The sequence below is a fragment of the Carassius auratus genome, chromosome 27 (genome assembly GCF_003368295.1).
Source record: "Carassius auratus strain Wakin chromosome 27, ASM336829v1, whole genome shotgun sequence".
In the NCBI taxonomy this organism is placed as follows: domain Eukaryota; kingdom Metazoa; phylum Chordata; class Actinopteri; order Cypriniformes; family Cyprinidae; genus Carassius; species Carassius auratus.
In genome coordinates, this window is record NC_039269.1 from 16159125 (window position 1) to 16179415 (window position 20291).

Genomic DNA, 20291 nt, shown 5'->3' on the forward strand with positions numbered 1-20291 from the left:
TTTTAACTAATATTTACAGAAACATTCGTTATTATAAATATTTACTTGCAGAAGAGATGAGACTTGAAATAGTTGTATGAACAAAAAAATAATTTAATCATAAAAATTACACAAGTCATTTCACTGTGTATTCCAAGGAACATAATACATACAGTTAAGGCTAAAAACATGATGTAACAGGTCAAGTAAGGCGCCACAATATTAAGACAAAGTAGGGAAGAGAAAGTTCTTAAAAATATATAAACTCAGCAAAAAAAAGTGTTTAAACAATGTTTTTTAAGCTTGGTCACTTAACTGGGAGATAGGAAGGACAGCTAATCATCCTCACAGTGGCTAACCACATCCCCCCACAGAAACTCAGGAACTTGTAAACACCTTAGTGTGGTGGTCACACAATAATTTTTACTTTTGAATATAGACACCACCTTTATTCAGGGACTCAGTATTCCATTTCTGTTCACCATGTCTATGAAACGTGTTCAGTTCGACTCAGATGTTGAATTTATGTTAATACAAATATTTACACATCTCAAAAAAGAAAAGAAAAGAAATAAAAGCAGTTTAATGTGAGAGGGCATGCTTTCTTGGCTAAGTCTTTTTGGTGTTTTCGGCACGTTTTTAATTTCGACTAAAGGCAAACATCAATGGGTCAAAACACCATACAACAGCACAAAGGAAAATGAAAAGGGAGCCAGTGAGAAAAGATGCAGTGTTTGACCAAACTCCCACCCAAAAACACTTAATTTCAAGTCATCTTCTGAGTGTGCCATGGAAAACTGGAAAAATGTCCCACAATATGCTCAATAAAAGGCTTCAGCAGTAAAATCTATTGTTATAAAATATCATAACATTGAACAGGAGTAGTAGTTACTTTGTTTTTGTCATTCGCATTGGAGCGTATCAAATCCACTGTAGCCAACGGTGTTCCTTGGGATTAAGCAATTATCAAGAAAGCCATTATAGAGTGATAAACCTGTTTTGAGGCTTTTTAAAATATCAGAGATTAGATCCTAAAATACTCTAATGGAATGTTACACACATGCTACACATCCTCGCTGAAGAAATACAAGAAGGACAGTGTAAATGTTGTCATGGTCCTGAAATTTTGAGATCCACTTAAAAAAATGAAGCAAATTTATGTTGTCTTGATGTATGTGGGCTTCTTTTTAAAGTTATTTGAAAATATTAGAGTAGTTTAAAATGATGGCGCTCTCATCTCAGACAGGTCCTTCCACTATCCGTGCTGAAATGAGAAGCATCCACCTCATCCAGAGCTGCGGTAGGATTTGGTTCCTATAGATGTGTGAGGTTAGACTCACTCTGGTTCTTGGTGAGGTTGGTCCTTGCTGTCTTGGTACCGGAGCTCATCCTTCACATGCTCATTGTCATTGTCGGTGAGTACTGAAGAAAGAGAAAAGTTCATTTATACAGGCCTGCCAAAATCCATTAAGTCAAATGTTTATGTGTTGGCACTAACGTTTTCATTTTGGAAAGAGTGTAGGAAACTTCCACCTAGATCACTGTCATCTCGTGGCGTTCCTGGCGGGTTACTCATGCTGCTTACATTAGTAGGAGAGTTCTGAGATTGGAAAGAAATAAACCCCATCAAGATGTCATTCAGCAGTATTCTTTAGTTAACTGATACTTATATTGGATGAAACACTACTGAGGATAAAATCTGTAATTAAAGGCATGTAACATATCTGAAAGCCATCATTACTAAGATTGAATTTCCAGCAGTAATTACTCCAGTCTTCAGTGTCACATGATCCTTCAGAAATCATTCTTACCAGTGTTGTTTAATAATTTTATGGAAATTTTGTTCTACATAGAAATTTCCAAGACTATGATTTGTCCCGATCTTGCCCAATTTGAAAATCACAAATTTCAATTTCCCTGATATTTCCAGGTTTTCTATGATAAATGGAAACATTTATTATTCCAATTGTAACAGTTAACTTTTTAACCATTATAAAGCTTATAATTAACATTTTTAAAGTTGAGATTATTTAAGTTAATATTCAGGTTTAAGTTTTCTAGTTTAAGAAAAACGAACTCTAGATAAATGTTTTGATATTTTAAAGTCATCCTATCCAAAATCCTTCAGTAAACTTCATTTTGGATTCTAACTGCTACTTTTCACAATATTTCAAAAGAAACAATTTGTCTAAATAATAGGTTTAATAATACCTTTGGGAGTCCATCTATGTCACCCGAACCTGTGAGAAAAGTAAAAATTAATCAACAATCATAATATACATATCACATGATGTTCATTTATCTAACTAACTGCAAGGGTAAAATATGTTTTCAACAATTTATGTAGTTGCTATGATGAATGGTGTTTTACCCAGTGAGCCATTCATGTGATGTGGTTCCAAACCTCCCATTGAGCCATCTGACCCAGGACCCATAGGAAACTACAAACACACACGTCAAGACAGCATTTATAGGGAAATTAAGACAGAGTAAAAAAAAATAAACATGAACACCATATGACAATAAAGACAGCAGAGAAGTGGAGTAACTCACATTAGATCGGTTTCCTCCTGGTGGTACTGAGTTTATCAATGTGTAGAGGTTTTCACCCGAGTTAGTGGAGTCTGTGAACACAGAGGTGGAGGTGTATGCTTTTTAAAAAGTCACCATGAAAACTCTATTCTCACATCCCCTAGCCAGGCAACATTTCTATGGCAAAGGGCCAGAAGACAGAAATGTGAGAAGCCATTACCTGCTGGACTTGGCATGATGGGTGTTCCCGGAGGACATCCACCACCTCCTGCTCCTCCTGGAGGACCCTGTGAAAGCAGAACTACAACCATTTTTTTTTTTCAAAACAGACAACAAAATAAAAGAAGGAAAAGGAAATGGTTAATTACCACATATGTCCCTGGGGATGATGAGGAATATGGTATCTGTGAAGCCAAAAGGTTATTTATCAGAAAATCACAAATTCCCCCACTAATAGCATCAGCTAAATTTTCTGAAGTATCTTACCGCATTTCCGTTATTAGGATTAGGCCATGGTCTGCCTGCTCCTGCTCCCCTGCACAAAGAAACAGAGCAGTTTCTATATTTTAACTCTGCTAAGAACATCAAAGAAGTCTCTTGCATGTAAGATCACACTGAACGCTCAAGAATTGAATTAAATATATTTGAAAATGTTCTGTGGAGTTAAAATATTGCCATTTATGTATTAAAGCAACACTTCAAAATTAAATGATTTATCTTGAAAGGTCACAGTCAAATATCCAGCACAAAAATTGTTAACATTATCAAAACTGCTCTGAAAAACAATCTACTACATGTATCTACTAAATGTCTTCGTCTGATTTATAGTTGATACTTTTTTTGGCAAATAAAAGGCCTTCTAGTATAATTTTTTGCTGTGAAAACTGGTTTTTATTAGGTAAACTGCAAAAACATGAACAACTGATTATGGTAATAAATAATGTAAAAATAGGGTGAATTCCAGTCATTTGGGATACATTTTGCTAATGATTAGTACATTTTAATAAACATTTACAATTGATGAATAGTTTCCTAGACTGAGTACTGTAAAATCATTAATGAATTATTAATAAATGATTTAAGATGTGCAAATAGTACAAGTCAACACCAAAAACAAAGACCAAATATATGACCTTTACATACTGTGATTATGACCTAATGAATATATTCACATGAATAGTTTGTGAAGTGCCTATAAGCTATATTTTCACAACATTTGTCAATTAAATTTAAATTTAAATTAAATTTATGCATTTAGCAGATGCTTTTATCCAAAGCAATTTACAGTGCATTCAGACTATCAATTTTTACCTATCAAATAAATAAATGTGAAGTAAATGTAAATATGTAAACACTGAAGTTTATATATATTAAGTAATGCTTAATTAAAGATTATATAATATTTGTTGATGATTTATTAATGAAAGTTATTATATTATATTATATTAAGTGTTACCTTCAGACTATTATTTCATGTCAGGCTTTACAGGGTAAAAAAAAAACCTTCCTAATTTTTTTATGCTGAGATGACATAAAAGAGTAATCTATAAATGAATTCTCCTGGGGTCTTTGGGTGCTATCAAAACATTACTGTTTGTTTGAACATCCTGACCAGCCTGACATAATGTGAAATTCCACAAATACAATAGACTGAGATTGTCCTTACATGTTCACCCCTGGCATTCCAGGGCCCATGGAGTTTGGAGGCCTCATTCCTCCTCCATAACTCTGTAATGATAACCAAGGATCAGACTACGATGCCCAGCACGCCGAGAAGACACCATGAGAATTGAGAAAACATGGACACAGTTAGTTTAGAAGAAAACAAGCTGAAAATAATTTATGGAATACGGCTGAAAAGCTGTAGCAATGACTGAGAATACATGGATGCCATACAAAAAAACTGAATAAAAACACAAGAGGTGCATTAAGAAAATTGTTGTGAGATTAAGACACTGTTTTTTGTAACTTTAGTATTAGTGCATATAAAATAAAAGTATAAACATATACCATTTTTATCATGTATTCATGTATGCATGTATGTAATTATTCATTTATTTGTGTTTTAACAGTAGTGCAGTTTCTTATCCTCACCTAGGCTGCATTTTAATATATTTTAAAACAATTTATTTCTGTGATGAAAAGCTGAATTATTATCAGCCATTACTTTAGTATTCAGTGTCACTTTATTCTTCACAAATAATTCTGATATGCTGAGTTGGTGCTCAAGAAACATTTCTTATGATTATCAAGGTTAAAAACAGTTGTGTTGCTAATATATTTGTGGAAAATGTTTTCAGGATGCTCTGGATGAATAGAAAATTTAAAACAACAGCATTTATTTGAAGTAGGAATCTTTTGTAACATTATACATTTATTGTCATTCTTTCTTCTTTGCTTAATGAAACGATTAATTTTTTAATAAGATTTGTATGCAGTATGTGTATAAGATGTAGATTAAATACTGAGGTAAATTACATTGATATACAATTATTTTAGCTATAATGTCCAGACCTAGAAGTTAGCAAAACTAATTGATGGGGTCTAAGGCAAAGATACTCAGATTTTCATGAATGTGAAATGTTGTGAAGTTGAGCTTTAGGACAGTATAAATGCCAGCCAGACCTGTGGTCCCGGTCCCATCGGGCCCATTCCTCGAGGAGCATTCATTCTCTGCATTGGTGCCAGATTTGGGTGGCCTGACCAAATAATAACACAATTTTAAAATTTAACTTGTACTTGTACTACATAATTAAGTGACAATGCTAAATTGAATTTGAAGTCTAGTTTTAAAATAAATAAGGGACTTTCACCATTAACAAACACTGATCCCATTAGTTTCTTACCTGTTGGTCGTGTAGGGTCCATCATATTCGGAGGTAAAGGCTGCCCACCTGGAGGCTAAAAAAAAAACAGAGACAGTCAAGAGCTTAAATAAGTCAAAGTTAAGAAACACAGTTATTTTAAAACATTTTAATTTGACTTACCGGGATACCCATTCTGATGAGTGGCCGAGGTCCTCCAGCATAGCGAGGCGACATAAAAGGCTGGATATGGGAACATACAGTAACACATAGTTAAAAAAAAAATTGAACAGCATGTAACCAATACAAAAGCTGAATGAGAGAGGAGGATAGAAAACAGAATATTTTAGGAAAGCATTTCAGGATGTGTGCAGATAACATGCATAGCCATATAAACCGAGAGAACATGTACATAGATATGTGCGCTGTTACCTGTCCATGCACCCCCATCATGTTAGAGTTGGGAGGTAGCTGAGTGTGAGGGGAGGGTTGGGAACCAGGTGGTCCCTGCAGAGAAGGTAGTGGGAGGAAGAGAAGGTTGCCATAGTATCAGCAGCAAAATGCCAAGAAAAAAACAGCACAAAGTCAAAGACATGACAGGTGAAAGCGACAGGTGCAGATGAAGAGAACAGAGCCAAAGGCAAAAGATAGTTTGAGCTGATGTCACTCTTCATTTTAAAGTTGTTTTGCTTCAAAATCCAGATTTAATTTGGACATCAAGTAGTGTACCAACACAGTAAGCACATATGTACATAATGCATAATGTATTTACATAAATCTAACTATCCATACATCCATCCATGACAAATCTCATTGCTAGTTGCATTTTTTTCCCCCATTTTCTTTGAGTTTTAAGCAAAGTTTCATTTACATATGTTTAAGATGTACAATACCATACAAACGTTTGTGGTCAGTAAGATTTATTTAAAAGACATTAAAACTTCTATTCAGTAAGAACCCATTTAATCCAAAGTGACAGTAAATACGATTATAGCAGTACAAAAGATTTCTATTTCAAATAAATGGTGTCCTTTCGGACTTTTTACTGATCAAAGAATCCTGAGAAAAATGCATCAAGGTTTACACAAAAATATTAAGCAGCACAGCTGTTCTCAACATTGAAAATTATAAGAAGATGTTTCTTGAGCACCAAATCAGAATATTAAAATGATTTCTGAAGGATCATGTGACACTGGAGAACTTTATGGCCGCTAAAAATTCAGCCTTACATCTAAAAAAAATATAATTTTAAACTATATATTTAAATTAAAAAACTATTATTTTAAAATTTAATAATATGTTACAACATTGTTGTATTTTTATTGAATACATGCAGCCACAGTGAGCATAAGAGACTTCTTTCAATTACACCAGTGTGGTTGAAGTAATTTTTGATCGATTTTGTTTTTTGATTGGTTGATTATGTGAATCATAGTTCTGCGAATCATCACAGTATTTAAGGTCTAGAACCTTATTTTTTATATTAATTTTATGCAGTAATTTTCTATAGAATATTTCTTCAGAATATATCTTCATAGAATATATCTTAAAGCTTTTCCCCTCATATAACACATAATATCTTTTTTCTATTAATTTACATCAAAATTATTCATCAGGTTTTAATTTTTTAATTTAAATATTAAATAATAATTAAGTACGTTTTACAAATCATCATCCATATCACCACTAGAGGGCAATGGGGTTAAGACCAAAGACACCCAACTGTTCAAAATGTTTCTGCATATCCACTGATGCGTTTCAGGACTTGCATAAACCAGTACTATGTTCTGCAGCTCTCAGTATCTGAGAATCTGTGCCATGCTGCATTCCCACAAAAGCTCTTGGAGGGTCATGACTCCATCTGCTCCGACAAAGATTTCTCCATATGCTTCCTTCGAAAATATAATTATAAACATCTTTTCATCCATAAATATTTTCCTACAGCTCCTTATGGTATTATGATGAGTCACCCTCTCAGAAAGCTTCTGAGTGATAAAGTGTTAACTCCACTGCTGAAGGTACATCCCACCAACACATTTAGTGCTACTCAGCAGGGCAACAACGAGCCCACTCTCAGAGTAGAGAATGCACATAACCCCGCCTGCCATTAGCAGCTAATGGTTGCAATCAGACTGGTTCCCCGCAGACACCCAGCTTGGCAGATGACCAGAGACCGTGGCATAATGGTTTCTCTGTGAACCAGCGGCACATGTCTGTACACCTGAGGGCTTGCAGTTAGATTGTTATGGATGGTTTATGGAGAGGGTGAGGAGGAATGACCCACCTGGAAGAATCCGGGGGGCATGCTGTCACCTGGAGGCATGTTGCCTAGGACTGGACTGGGTGCCGCAGCAGCACTCTGTAATGAGAAGAGAAAAAAATATATACGAACGATGGAAATTAATACATACACTACTACTAGTTTTGAGTCGGTAAGAAATTAGTAAAGCCATTTACACTTCAATTTATCAAGAATGCATTACATTAATCAGGGATTTATAATGTTACAAAAGATGATTTTATAATAAATAATAAATATTAGGCCTAATTAATACTGATTTCTTAATTTATTTGTGCTATCCCCAAGTACAACTGTATATTATGCTTTGTTTTAGAGTTATTTCTCTAAAACGTCATACAATTGTTCTACATATGACTTTGGTGTTTTCTGTATATAATTCTTTGCGTAGAGCCCTTTGTTGCATGTGAACTAAACAACTAAAGATTTTACTGTTGTTTTCTTCTGTCTAGTTGGATGTCATTTGGCCAGAAAAAGCCAAAAGCTACATTTTGGACAACATTTTTTAGACATAGTAAAGTCATAAAGTTTCAGTTACTCTCTACTTATATGACTTTGCTATACGCCCTTTTCTGGTTTAGCAGTATTGTTCTTTATCGACACAATCCATTGAAATGCTTTTTCTTTCAGGCAGTTTTCTCCAGAACTTGATTGTGGGTAAATATTGAATTTTCTAGTCTTTGAGGAATAAATATGCTTCTCATCAACAGACTTGCTGTCTCGTGTTGGTCTCTGCTGGATTTGGGTATTGATCCACAGATCCATCACTCGTCCAACCTAATGCTATTTTATGTCTAGACTCTTTTGGAGTTTGTTAAAGGGTTAGTTCATTGAAAAATCATAATTATGTTATTAATAACTCACCCTCATGTCGATCCAAACCAGTGAGACCTCCCTTTATCTTTGGAACACTGTTTAAGATATTTTAGATTTAGTCAGAGAGCTCTCAGTCCCTCCATTGAAACTGTGTGTACGGTATACTGTCCATGTCTAGAAAGGTAAGAAAAACATCATCAAAGTAGTCCATGTGACATCAGAGGGTCAGTTAGATTTTTTTTAAACATCGAAAATACATTTTGGTCCAAAAAAAGCAAAAACTACGACTTCATTCATCATTGTCTTCTCTTCGGTGTCTGTTGTGAGAGAGTTCAAAACAAAGCAGTTTGTGAAATCCGGTTCGTGAACGAATCATTCAATGTAACCGGATCTTTTTGAACCAGTTCACCAAATCTAACTGAATCGTTTTAAATGGTTTGCGTCTCCAATATGCATTAATCCACAAATGACTTAAGCTGTTAACTTTTTTAATGTGGCTGACACTCCCTCGCAGTTAAAACAAACCAATTTTTTAATTGTAATTCATGTACTCAAACAGTACACTGACTGAACTGCTGTGAAGAGAGAACTGAAGATGAACAGAGACAGAGCCAGATAATAAACAAAAGATTGACTCATCGGTTTTCGAATCACCAGTAGTTCTTACGGGCAGTTCGATTCAATAAACCAGTTGAAGAAAACGGTTCACCGGTTTATTTGCGCTCGACGTAATGGCGTCAGTGGTGATGATTGCCCTTCATTCAAGCCTCGGTTTACCCGCGCTCATAACATTAGCACAGAATCAGTTCAGAATCATTCACCGAAAGAGTCAGTTCAGTTCAGATGCTCTGTGTGTCAGTCTGCTTCACGCTGAATCACACATGGGAGTGTCAGCCATATTAAAAAAGTTAACAGCTTAAGTCATTTGTGGATTAATGCATATTGGAGATGCGAACCATTTAAAAAGATTCAGTTCAATTGGTTCTGGTTCAATTGGAACTGGTTCAAAAAGATCCGGTTACATCGAATGATTCGTTCGTGAACCAGATTTCACAAACTGCTTGGTTTTGAACTCTCTCACAACAGACACCGAAGAGAAGACAATGATGATTGAAGTCTTAGTTTTTGCTATTTTTGGACCTAAATGTACTTTCGATGCTTCAAAAAATTCTAACTGGCCCTCTGATGTCACATGGACTACTTTGATGATGTTTTTCCTACCTTTCTGGACATGGACAGTATACCGTACACACAGTTTCAATGGAGGGACTGAGAGCTCTCTGACTAAATCTAAAATATCTTAAACTGTGTTCCGAAGATAAACAGAGGTCTCACGGGTTTGGAACAACATGAAGGTGAGTTATTAATAACATAATTATGATTTTTCGATGAACTAACCCTTTAATCTAGTCAGTTAATCTCTGTTTGTGGTATTTGGTCATGGAGAGAACAACAGTGTTCACAAAGGAGATTAGTTTGGACTGCTGAGGAAATGTCCTCAATTATGTCCCTCTGGCCTAATTCAGGGGTCTGAGAGGATTGTGAAGTGTTGATAAACTGTTGCTAGAGCAATACATGTAAGTGTTTAGACAGTCCCACATGAGGATGTAGAGAGATATATCTGCTCATGCATAGTCTGTCTGTTCTCTCAGAGGTGATTAAGTCACTCTCTGAGGACCTTGATAAGATGGCCAGAAACAGTGCAACCCATGCACATGAAAAATACAGTTTTGCATTACATTGCTTATTACATGTTGTGCTGTAGTTTCAAAAGTGAAATGTCCAGTGAGTGGCAGTAAAAAAACATGTTCAGCTTCTCTTTTTACTTTGCTTTTAAACAACTTTGAACTTTTTGTCAAACCCATGTTTCACGGGAGTTGTACCCGGAGTTGTGTTTTAGGTGATAACAAACTGTAGTATTCTGCATGTAACCATTTGAAAATTTAGTCTTTGATAATCTGCCTATTAATCATAATTTGAAATCATAATTTGATTAGTGTTCATTTTAGCTGGAATTTGCAGCACATTGTATGTATAGGCCAGTTTTGTAAAAATGTAGGTAGATGCATATTTTTCAATGAATCTGGGTTGGAAACATGACTTGTTTTGTGCACATCACAGAAAATTGTTGTAATATATGATGTGTCTCAATAAATGATATTAATTTGCTGGTTAGACTCCCAAAAGATGAAGGCTCGATACAGCAGTGTGCTATAAAGCATAAATGTGACTTTATTTTGAAGTGTTCAGCATTATATACACTGTCCAATTGAAGCAGCTGTATCAAGATGATCTGCTTAAAGGGATTTCTTTGTAAGATGTCGCCTCACCCGTCTTAAGTCTCTTAAGCCCTGACCTTTGTTGTAATCAGCTTTCACATGCTGACCTAGGAAAAGAATGACCAGCTGTTCCCCCACCCAGAGTTCCCTCAGTGAAAGACTGAGAGCAAGTGATGACGAATTATGCAGCTTATGCAAGGTTAATACCATATTAATGCAGTTTAGTTTGACAGATGCTGTTTACATAAAGCCTAGTCCACACAGAACCGTCTGATTGACTTGAATTACCAACCTCAGTCTTATATGACATTTAGGGCTAACTAACTCTTAATTAAGATATACCATGAATGCTACAGCAATAAAGTGGTAGTCCATTTCTGTTATGCTTACAAAGTATGCATTTACTTAAAATAGTAATATTGTGATTAGAGTAAATTAGGGCTGAAATGATTAGTCGACATTATCGACAATGTTGACAATAAAAAAAAAAAACTGTTTTCGAAAATGTTTTTGAGTAGTTGTTTGATTTAATTTGACCTAATTTAGAGCCTGCAATAATGTGGTTTGACCAGTGTGGCGCTGTAGCGCAAACCTGTAATTCAGCCCTCCTCGATGCAATTCAAGAGAAGAAGAGATACAGCATTCAGCACTGCTTCAGAGAAACGCACCCGAGCCGAAATGAATGAAAATATATGACACGTGCTTTCCTCTCAATAATGAAATAAACATCAGAAAAATCACAGCAATGTGAAAGCAGCAGTTAAAATGCAGCTTATTACACTGATGTGGATGTTTGCATGAGCTCAGTAAAGCATTCACGTCACTTCTATAGTATTTTATGCAATACCTTAAATCAAGCAGCTTTACGGTATTAAACATTATTATAAAATATTTGAATAAAGTGATAGTTTGGTTTGCAGAGATCAAAGCTTAATCTAGCTCATGACTGTTTTTATTATCATAACCCAGTAAGGTATTTTAAGAGACATTAATCTACAAGTCAAAAGGTTTTGAATAGTAACGTTAAGATTTTTTTTAAAGAAGTCTTTTCTGTTCACCAAGCCTGCATTTATTTAATCCAATATACAGCACAAGCAGTAATATTGTGCAATATTTTTATGATTTAAAATAACTGCTTTCTATTTGAATATATTTTAAAATGTAATTTATTCTTGTGATCAAAGCTGAATTTTCTCCAGTCTTCAGTGTCACATGATCCTTGAGAAATCATTCTAATATGCTGATTCGCAGCTTAAGAAACATTTATCACTATTATTATTATTATCAATATTTAAAACCGTTTTTTCAGGATTCTTTGATGAATATAAAGATCCAGTGACCATAATTTATCTGAAATAAAAAGCTTTTGTAACATTATACGCAATACCATTCAAAAGCTTGGAGTCAATATCATTATTATTATTATTATTTTTTTTTTTTGTGGGTTATTGTAGAAATTAATACTTCTATTTAGCAAGGATGCTTTAAATTGACAAAGACATTTATAATGTTACAAAAGATTTCTTTCATCAAAGAAACCTGAAAAAATTATATTCAGCTGTTTTCAACATAATAATAATAATAATAATAATAAAAATAATAAAAAAATCAGTATATTAGAATGATTTCTGAAGGATCCTGTGACTAGAGTACTGATGCTAAAAAATCATCCTTGAAATCACAGGAATAAATTACATTTTAAAATATAATCAAATAAAAAAACAGTTACTTTAAATAGTCAAAATTGTACTATTTTTGTTGTACTTTGCATCAAATTCTTGATGAGCAGAAGATACAGAAGAACAATGTTACTGTTCAAAAATGTTTGACTGGTAGTGTATATGGTGAATAAAATTGTTTATCCAAAAATAAAACATCTAATCACTTACCTTTATTTTGTTTCTTATCCACATTATATACTTACGAAAGGAGATGTTAGGCAGAATGAGGTGTCATTCAGTTAATTTTCATATAGTAATTAAATGGTAAATTAGAAGGTTTCTCTGTCATCTCATTTTGTGTGTCAAATATATTTATTTGTATAAATTAATTGCATAATAATTGTCATATTATTTCCCAAAGCTGAAGACTATTAGACTATGTATAACAGTACTTTAACTAATTGCAAGAGCTGAATAATCAAATTATATTGATTAATCAGTGAAATAATCTACGATTAGCCGAATAATCATTCTAATAATCGTTAGATTATTCGACAATCAAAATAATCGTTTGTTGCAGCCCTAGAGTAAATATGGCAAAGCTGAATTTTCAGCAGCCATTAATCCAGTCTTAAAGGGATAGTTCACCCAAAGTCACCCACCACAGTCATGTTGTTCCAAAGATCTTTGTTCATCTTCAAAACACAAAATTAAGATATTCTTAATATCATGTCTGCAAAATGCAATGCATTACGAAGATGAACGAAGGTCTTCAAAAAAGGTCTTAAGGTCAATCAATGGTTTCTCTTTTTTTTTTTCATTAAAAAAGTTAGTTTAGTTAGACTACATGATATACAGTACAAGGCTTGATCACCGTTCTAGTTCAGATAACTGACTTCCTGAGCCAATCTTATCAGTCTATCACAAACCCCTGTGGGGATCTCAGTACACGCCTAAGGCACCACCCATCAGTTTGAACGACCAGTCAACTGCCAAGCTTCCTCTTCAAGTTTCCTGCTTCTAGTTATTCTCACATGGATGTGATAGTCATAATATTGCCTTCTAATGTTCTGTGTAACAGAAACTTCACACATTCTCATATGATATGGTTGTGATGGAGCTCAGGCGACACCTATTAGATGGCACTTGAGACCGCAGAACTGCATCACAGAGGGGCAATCCCACACTTCAAGTTTTGTCAATACTGAATGAAAATCCTGGTCAGACTCCGACCTCAAAACACAAAAGATCCACCTGCCTACATGATTGTGAAAACTAATATATTCATTTGATCCTGTGCTAAGAGGTACTCGATTCCCTTTGTGGCACATATGTAAGATATTTGAAAAGATGAGTGAGCTCATGTAGTAAAACCTGAAGGCTCTGTGACCTTGAAAATATGACATAGAATAGCTATGCACTCGCATGCAGTATAACACAGACAGCATAATATGTGGAACGTGGATGTTGCAATAATACACAATGTACACAATCTTTTATCTGGCCATGCACATTTTTGTGCAATAATATGTTTAATGATTAAATCAGACTAACAACAGAGGCTGCTGAATATTTTTGAGGTATTCACTTTTTTATTAAAGGGATAGTTCACCCAAAAACTAAAATTCTGTCATCATTTACGTACCCTCATGTTGTTCCAAACCTGTATGAGGTGCTTTCTTATGTTGAACATAGAAGATATTTTGAAGATTGCTGTTAATCAAACTGTTGGTGATTGCCATTGACTTTCATAGTTTTTCTTTTACTTTCTTCTACTAAGGAGTCAATGGCAAACACCAACTGTTTGATTACCAGCAATCTTCAAAATATCTTCTTTTATGTTAAGCATAAGAAAGCAACTCATATAGGTTTATGAGTAAAACTGTAAAAATATTTACATGACTAGATGCAGCAGCTTTTGGGTGTGTGACAGTTATTTCATAATTGAAATAACTGTAACATGTATGTTTTGGCATGAATCAGTAACACAGTCCGGAGGTGTTTTTCGAAGTAAAAAAAGTTTGTACCAGCAAATTTCAGGGAATATTTCTTGCACCCTCCCTAATGTTTAAATTAGCGGTTAAAAATGTTTTTTAGAGGTAATTTTTTTTTTTTTACTATTATATATATACTTACGGTCTTGCACTTACTTCATATACTAATAATTATTAATTTACTACTCTAACCAAAACCATGTTATTGCATATTATGCATATTATTTTATCCCTGTCACAGTTGGAATTCTTATACATACATCATTTGAATAGGTGATTGGGCAAATTCAAATATGGTATGCCTGGTATTAAATGACATGCCATTTAACTGAAAAGTTATTAAAAACCTCATGACATTTCCTTTCAAAACGATATTCTATACCAATCCGGTTGCATTCAGGTGTTCCAGTGTTAAATGTTACAGGAATAAAGGTTAGGGCAAAAATCTAATAATGTCTTTGATAGTAAATATCATTACACTAAACCGAAAACTCTGCCGAATATACAAAAAAAAAAAAAAAAAAAAAAAAAAAATCATTTAGAATTGCTACTAGAACAATTTCACAATAAGTTACAAATTAACAGACAGTAACACTAAATTAAACATGACATTTGTCTTGTAAAACCTATTCCAATAATCCGTTTTACTTGCAACTTCAAAAAATAAATTAAATAAATATTTTACAGTGGAAGTTTACAGGTACATTCTAACAGATTTTTATTGTATTTTCATAAAACAGTAAAATTTTGTGTCCCTTACAAAATTTTTGTAAATTTAGGCAATGTTTTTCAGCTAATTGTGTGCAGTTTTAAGGTTTTGTGAGTGTTAGTTTACTTTTCAAGTGCCACGTAAACATAAAAAAAAGAAAAGTAAAAAGAAGCTTACTGAAGACAAATAAATGGCAGAAACTAGTTTAGATAACTAGTTAGTTAATTAGTTTCTATTTTCCAATAGGAAATAAACTATAATAGGACAGAGACACAAATTAAACAAATCTCCCTGAAAAACAAAGCACTAGAAATAAGAAATAGGGACTACTTAAATTGTATGTTACAAAAAGCACTAAATAGTCACACTGTTTGAATTAAATATAGATTTATTCACAAAGCTATTCGGTTAAGAGCAGTGAGAGATTTTCTCTCTTGTTGTTTAATTAACATATAAAAGGTTTATTAGCATGCCATCACTTTAAAACTAAATGCATGGATTTAAAATGCTGATAAACAAGTTTTCTTTCTACACTTTTTACATTCATTTAAAGGTCCGTTCTTCGTGATTCCATGTTTTAAACTTTAGTTAGTGTGTAATGTTGTTATTAGAGTATAAATAATATCTGCAAAATTCTAAAACTCAAAGTTCAATGACAAGCAAGATATTTTAGTTAACAGAATTCGCCTACAAAAAACGACCTGTTTGGACTACATCCCTCTAGTTCCTGCAGTAATAATGACATCACTAAAACAGTTTTTTTTGACTAAGTTCCACCCACATGAATACACAAACAGGGGGCGTGGTCTTGTTGCGCTCCGACGGAGAAGAGAAAGAGTTGCGTTTGTGTTTGTCGCCATGTCGTCGAAACGCTGTTATTTTCATCTCGGAGTCCAATCACATTTGTTTGGCCTTCCCAGGGAAGCTGTACTTGGAGATTAATGGTTACAATTTATGTTTAACTCGGTTCCCGAAAATTATAATCCACATGTAAAACTATGTGCAGCACATTTTGCTGAAGACAGCTTGCTGAGGACAGCTTTCTCAATCTCAATCAGTTTAATGCCGGATTCGCACAAAGATTATTCCTGAAAGATGGAGCAGTTCCCTCTTTGTCTGGAGAAGGCGTTGTTTATGGATCACAACCAGTAAGTGTATTTTATTATTTAAATTGGTGCGTTTAACAGTTTCTGTAACTTATTACACAAAGGGCAACGCTGTTTAGCTTCGTTAACTAGATGTTAGGGCTGTGCAAAAAAATCAAATGCGATTTTCATGCGCATCTCGTCAGTAAAAACGCTCCTGTGATTATAAGTACAACTCCAGCACATGCAGCACATGCAGCAACTTGCTTCTCAAAACTAGCCCAACTAGCCGTTTACAGGAGGGCCGCGTGCGCTGAGCTGCTGTCGAATCACAACACAGGAACCGCTGGCACAATCAGAACTCGTCACGTATTTCTGAAGGAGGGACTTTATAAAACAAGGAAGTCATCAGCCCGTTTTTATGACAGTGAAAACAGCGGTATACAGATAGGTGAATTGTGTGAAAAATACTTTGTTTTTTTACATGCGAAACATGAACACGCCATATTGCACACTGTAAACACAATCAAAGCTTCAAAAAAGCACGAAAAACGGGGCCTTTAAGACATATACGACCATTCATAAGTGTGTGTATTTGACATTATTCTTTATTCTTTTAACCCTGGAAGTGGTCCAGATACAAGAAAGGAAATGTGACTTCCATGACTGCAAATGTAACGCAAAAGAACACTACTGTGAAATATATGCTTGTAAAAGGTTTTTAGTCAACATTAAGAAGAAAATAAAAAGTAAATAAGATTACTGTATTGTAAATTGTTAACTGCACTTAAATGTTTTTATAAGAATAAAATACAGCTGACATTTAAGCTATCAACTCAAAGTCAATTCTGTTATTATAAATTTTTTTTTTTTTTAAATCTTTTAACTTTTCCATTTCCAATTGCCACTACTGTAGAATGAAATTATTACATTTTGAATAATTGAATGACAAATTACAGTACAAATTCAAGTACAGTATAAAAAATTACAATTACATTAACCCCCTGTACAAACACGATGAATCGCTGTATACAGTAAAAATACAGTATTTTCAGAGATTACAGAAGGATACTGTATAACAAGTACAATATATTGCAGTAGTGGCAAAAAGTTTTACAGTGGTATTGTTTTGTGCAGAAAACATCTAAAACTATTAAATCTTACTCTAATAAACATCGTGAAATCGAATAGCTCTTTGGCTATTATGCATCCAACTTATCACATAGTCCAATTAACAGTCAAAACACATTTGTTGTGTTCCTATTGTCTGTCACTTCTGGACAGGTGTTACTGGTTTGCTTATTCACACATTTACTTTCCATAGGGAGTGCTGGCCAGCCCTGAATAGAAGCATCACCTTCATCTGTCTCCACAGAGCGAAGAGAGGAGTGCCATCTGCCTGGAAACAAAGCCCCTTAATATGATGCCATCCATACATCTGACCTCATAAGACCCAGATAAGATAAAACAGACCAGGGGTTAAATGAATTATTATGAAATACTGAAAGAAGGGTGAAAGAAATCATTGAGGTAACACCATACACAAATCCTTTACTGAATGAACTGAATCCATCAAAGTAAGCTATTATCTTAATTCATATCATATCCAACTGGAGTTGATCAAAAACATGTTTTATAACATGACAACATGTAACCCTAACCCTAATTAATAAATAAATAATTCATCTATTTTATCCAAATCTTACGCAAGTTTTAATTGATTAATTGATTCATTAAATGTGAATGAGCGTATTTTATAAGGATTATTTTATTTTATTATAGCTATTTATATTATGCTATTTTATGTAATTGGCAATGACTGGGAAATTTGAAATATCTTCAAAGACGTAAACACTGGTTTACACCCCTGTTGTTTCATCTAGCTAAATAATAGGGAGAGGGAAGGGAGAGACAGAAGCATGGGAGAAGGTAAAGAATCAGTCCTGACCAGTGTTAATTTCGTTGACTAAATATTTTCGTCATTATTTTCGTCACAAATATATTTTTGTGGACGAAAACGAAACAAAAACTAAAATAGAAGGCACTGATGGAGACTAAAACTATGACTAAATTGATTGACATTATCGTCAACGAATAAAGGACGAGACGAAAATAGACTGTGACGAAAATCAAATCAGCAGACGGGAGAGATGCGAGGAATGAACAAAAGAACCGGCAAAACATAACAGGCAAGACTGCATGAGAGAAGAGAACCAATCAGAGCCTGACTTATTGAGACGTGAAGCGAAGGTTTTCAGTTTTTAAATGAGCTCCCGGGAAGACGGCATTCGAAGAGGTGATGTCTAAAAGAGCGACAAAATGTTCACAGCTCACTTCATGTTTGACGACGAACAAAACAAAACAAACTGTAAAGCACGCGGAGCGCTCATTCGTGGCAAGAACACAACCAATTTGAAAAGACATTTACAGACGAGCCACCCGGACATTTTCTCAAATGTAATTTCACAACGATGTTCTTTTGATTATTGAGCTAAGCAAAATTGGAAGACTGCAGTGCGTAGATGTTGTAGCATTAAATATTACGAACTGAAAAGTACTGTAAAATAGCCCCTTCTTTAAGCTAGATGAGAGCACCATACTAATACGTAATATTATGATACATACATTTGATTAATACTAATGTTTAGTATATTTTATAATGTTCTACTTGTTGACAATATCACAAATATTTCTACATTAGTCATGTGAAACGTGAATGTTCACATCCTATCATTATACATACAAATCTAGCAATATTGTAGTATTTAAAACATACAATATTGCTAGACAAATGAATACCTTATAAAATCTTGTTACTTTTTTTTTATCCACCTAGCTGCCAACTTATTAAATATTTACTTTAAATGTATGCACTTATTGTTCAGCTCAGCTGTAAGCTTTAAAGTCCTGGACCTAACGTTATTTTTCTTTTATTGATGGTCAATTGGCAGCTAGTTATTGTTTACATTATCATGACAGTGTTTGTTGCTGCATAAAAGCTTTTGAATCGAAATAAAGACACAGTTGTGTTGAAATAAAGTTGAATTTGTGTTTTATATATTTTGGTTAAGTTTGTTTCCTATACCAGCTGTAAAAAATTGTCTAGTAAATCTGTTATTGATTTTAGTCTTATTTTAGTCGACTAAAATACCAAGCAATTTTAGTCGACTAAAATAAGACTAAAATTAAAACAAATCAGATGACTAAAACTCGACTAAAACTAAAAAGAATTATAGTCAAAAGACTAAGACTAAAACTAAATTAAAATTTTGTGTCAAAATTAACACTGGTCCTGACCAAAGCCTTGGGCAACACCTCCTGTCTGATGTTAGCATTCACCCTGGAGATCCATTAATGATTGCCAGACACACAATGAGTTTTTTTGTGATGCAAGAGTCCTAAAAAGGGGAGGTTACATTAGGACACAAAGAGCCCATGAGAGGCCAGATCTATAGAGATGTGATATATGATACTGTAAACTGTAGCATAGATCTCTGCCTCAGATCTGAAAAAAAAAAAAACCCTCCTCTGCTAATAATGCATTATCTCTGCAAATCTCAAGTCATTCAGACAAAATCAACAAATAGATCAGTGATTTCTGCCCATGACCATCAAGACCATTACTGTCAAGAACGACTCTATAAGGCCACTGTAATACTGAAAACTGATAGGCTTGCAGTTTAATGGCTATTGACAGCTGTTCCTTTGGGAGTCAATGCTTGTGTTCAGCATCAGGGAGCAGTCTACTTCAGGCAAGAAGAGAAGCTCTCTCCATCTGCTGCCATCTCCTGTAGTTTCTCTTTCTCAGTCCTAAAGGTTCTCAGCACTTCTTCACCCACAGTCCTCTCAGTTAAGAGGCATCTGCTCAACCACCCAATCCCCTCCATGTGCTCGTGGCTATGATTAATAGCAAATGTCATACTACTTTTGCAGGTTTATGTTAGCTTTGTGTTTTAGTGTGTTGTGCTTTAGCATGCCAACAGTCAACACAGTGAAACACTCTTGGAGAAGTTAAAGTACCACTTCTACAGCCCTTTGAATATTGCTTCAGTAATACGTTTCATGACAATCTCTGTCGGACATCAGCTCTCCTGCTGTGAGCAAAGTTCCTGTTATTATGAAGAAGTGAAATA

At 34.3% G+C, this 20291-nt stretch overlaps 1 protein-coding gene across 4 annotated transcripts in view; it reads right to left on the reverse strand.

The window, feature by feature from the left end:
- Positions 1-74: 74 nt before the first annotated feature.
- ssbp3a (single stranded DNA binding protein 3a) overlaps positions 75-20291 on the reverse strand; it is a 33826-nt gene continuing 13609 nt past the window's right edge. The window contains exons 5-18 of one of the 4 annotated variants that reach the window (XM_026206185.1): positions 7600-7674; positions 5748-5822; positions 5499-5558; positions 5358-5412; positions 5137-5210; positions 4178-4239; positions 2998-3046; positions 2880-2915; positions 2732-2798; positions 2533-2603; positions 2351-2420; positions 2191-2219; positions 1478-1579; positions 75-1401 (exon numbers count right to left, since the gene is read on the reverse strand). In XM_026206185.1, coding sequence (XP_026061970.1) covers positions 1372-1401; positions 1478-1579; positions 2191-2219; positions 2351-2420; positions 2533-2603; positions 2732-2798; positions 2880-2915; positions 2998-3046; positions 4178-4239; positions 5137-5210; positions 5358-5412; positions 5499-5558; positions 5748-5822; positions 7600-7674 — 855 coding nt within the window. In that variant the 3' untranslated portion in view covers positions 75-1371. Of the gene's footprint in view, positions 1402-1477; positions 1580-2190; positions 2220-2350; positions 2421-2532; positions 2604-2731; positions 2799-2879; positions 2916-2997; positions 3047-4177; positions 4264-5136; positions 5211-5357; positions 5413-5498; positions 5559-5747; positions 5823-7599; positions 7675-20291 lie in introns of all 4 variants that reach the window. The other 3 variants (XM_026206184.1, XM_026206187.1, XM_026206186.1) reach the window with 3 other exon arrangements.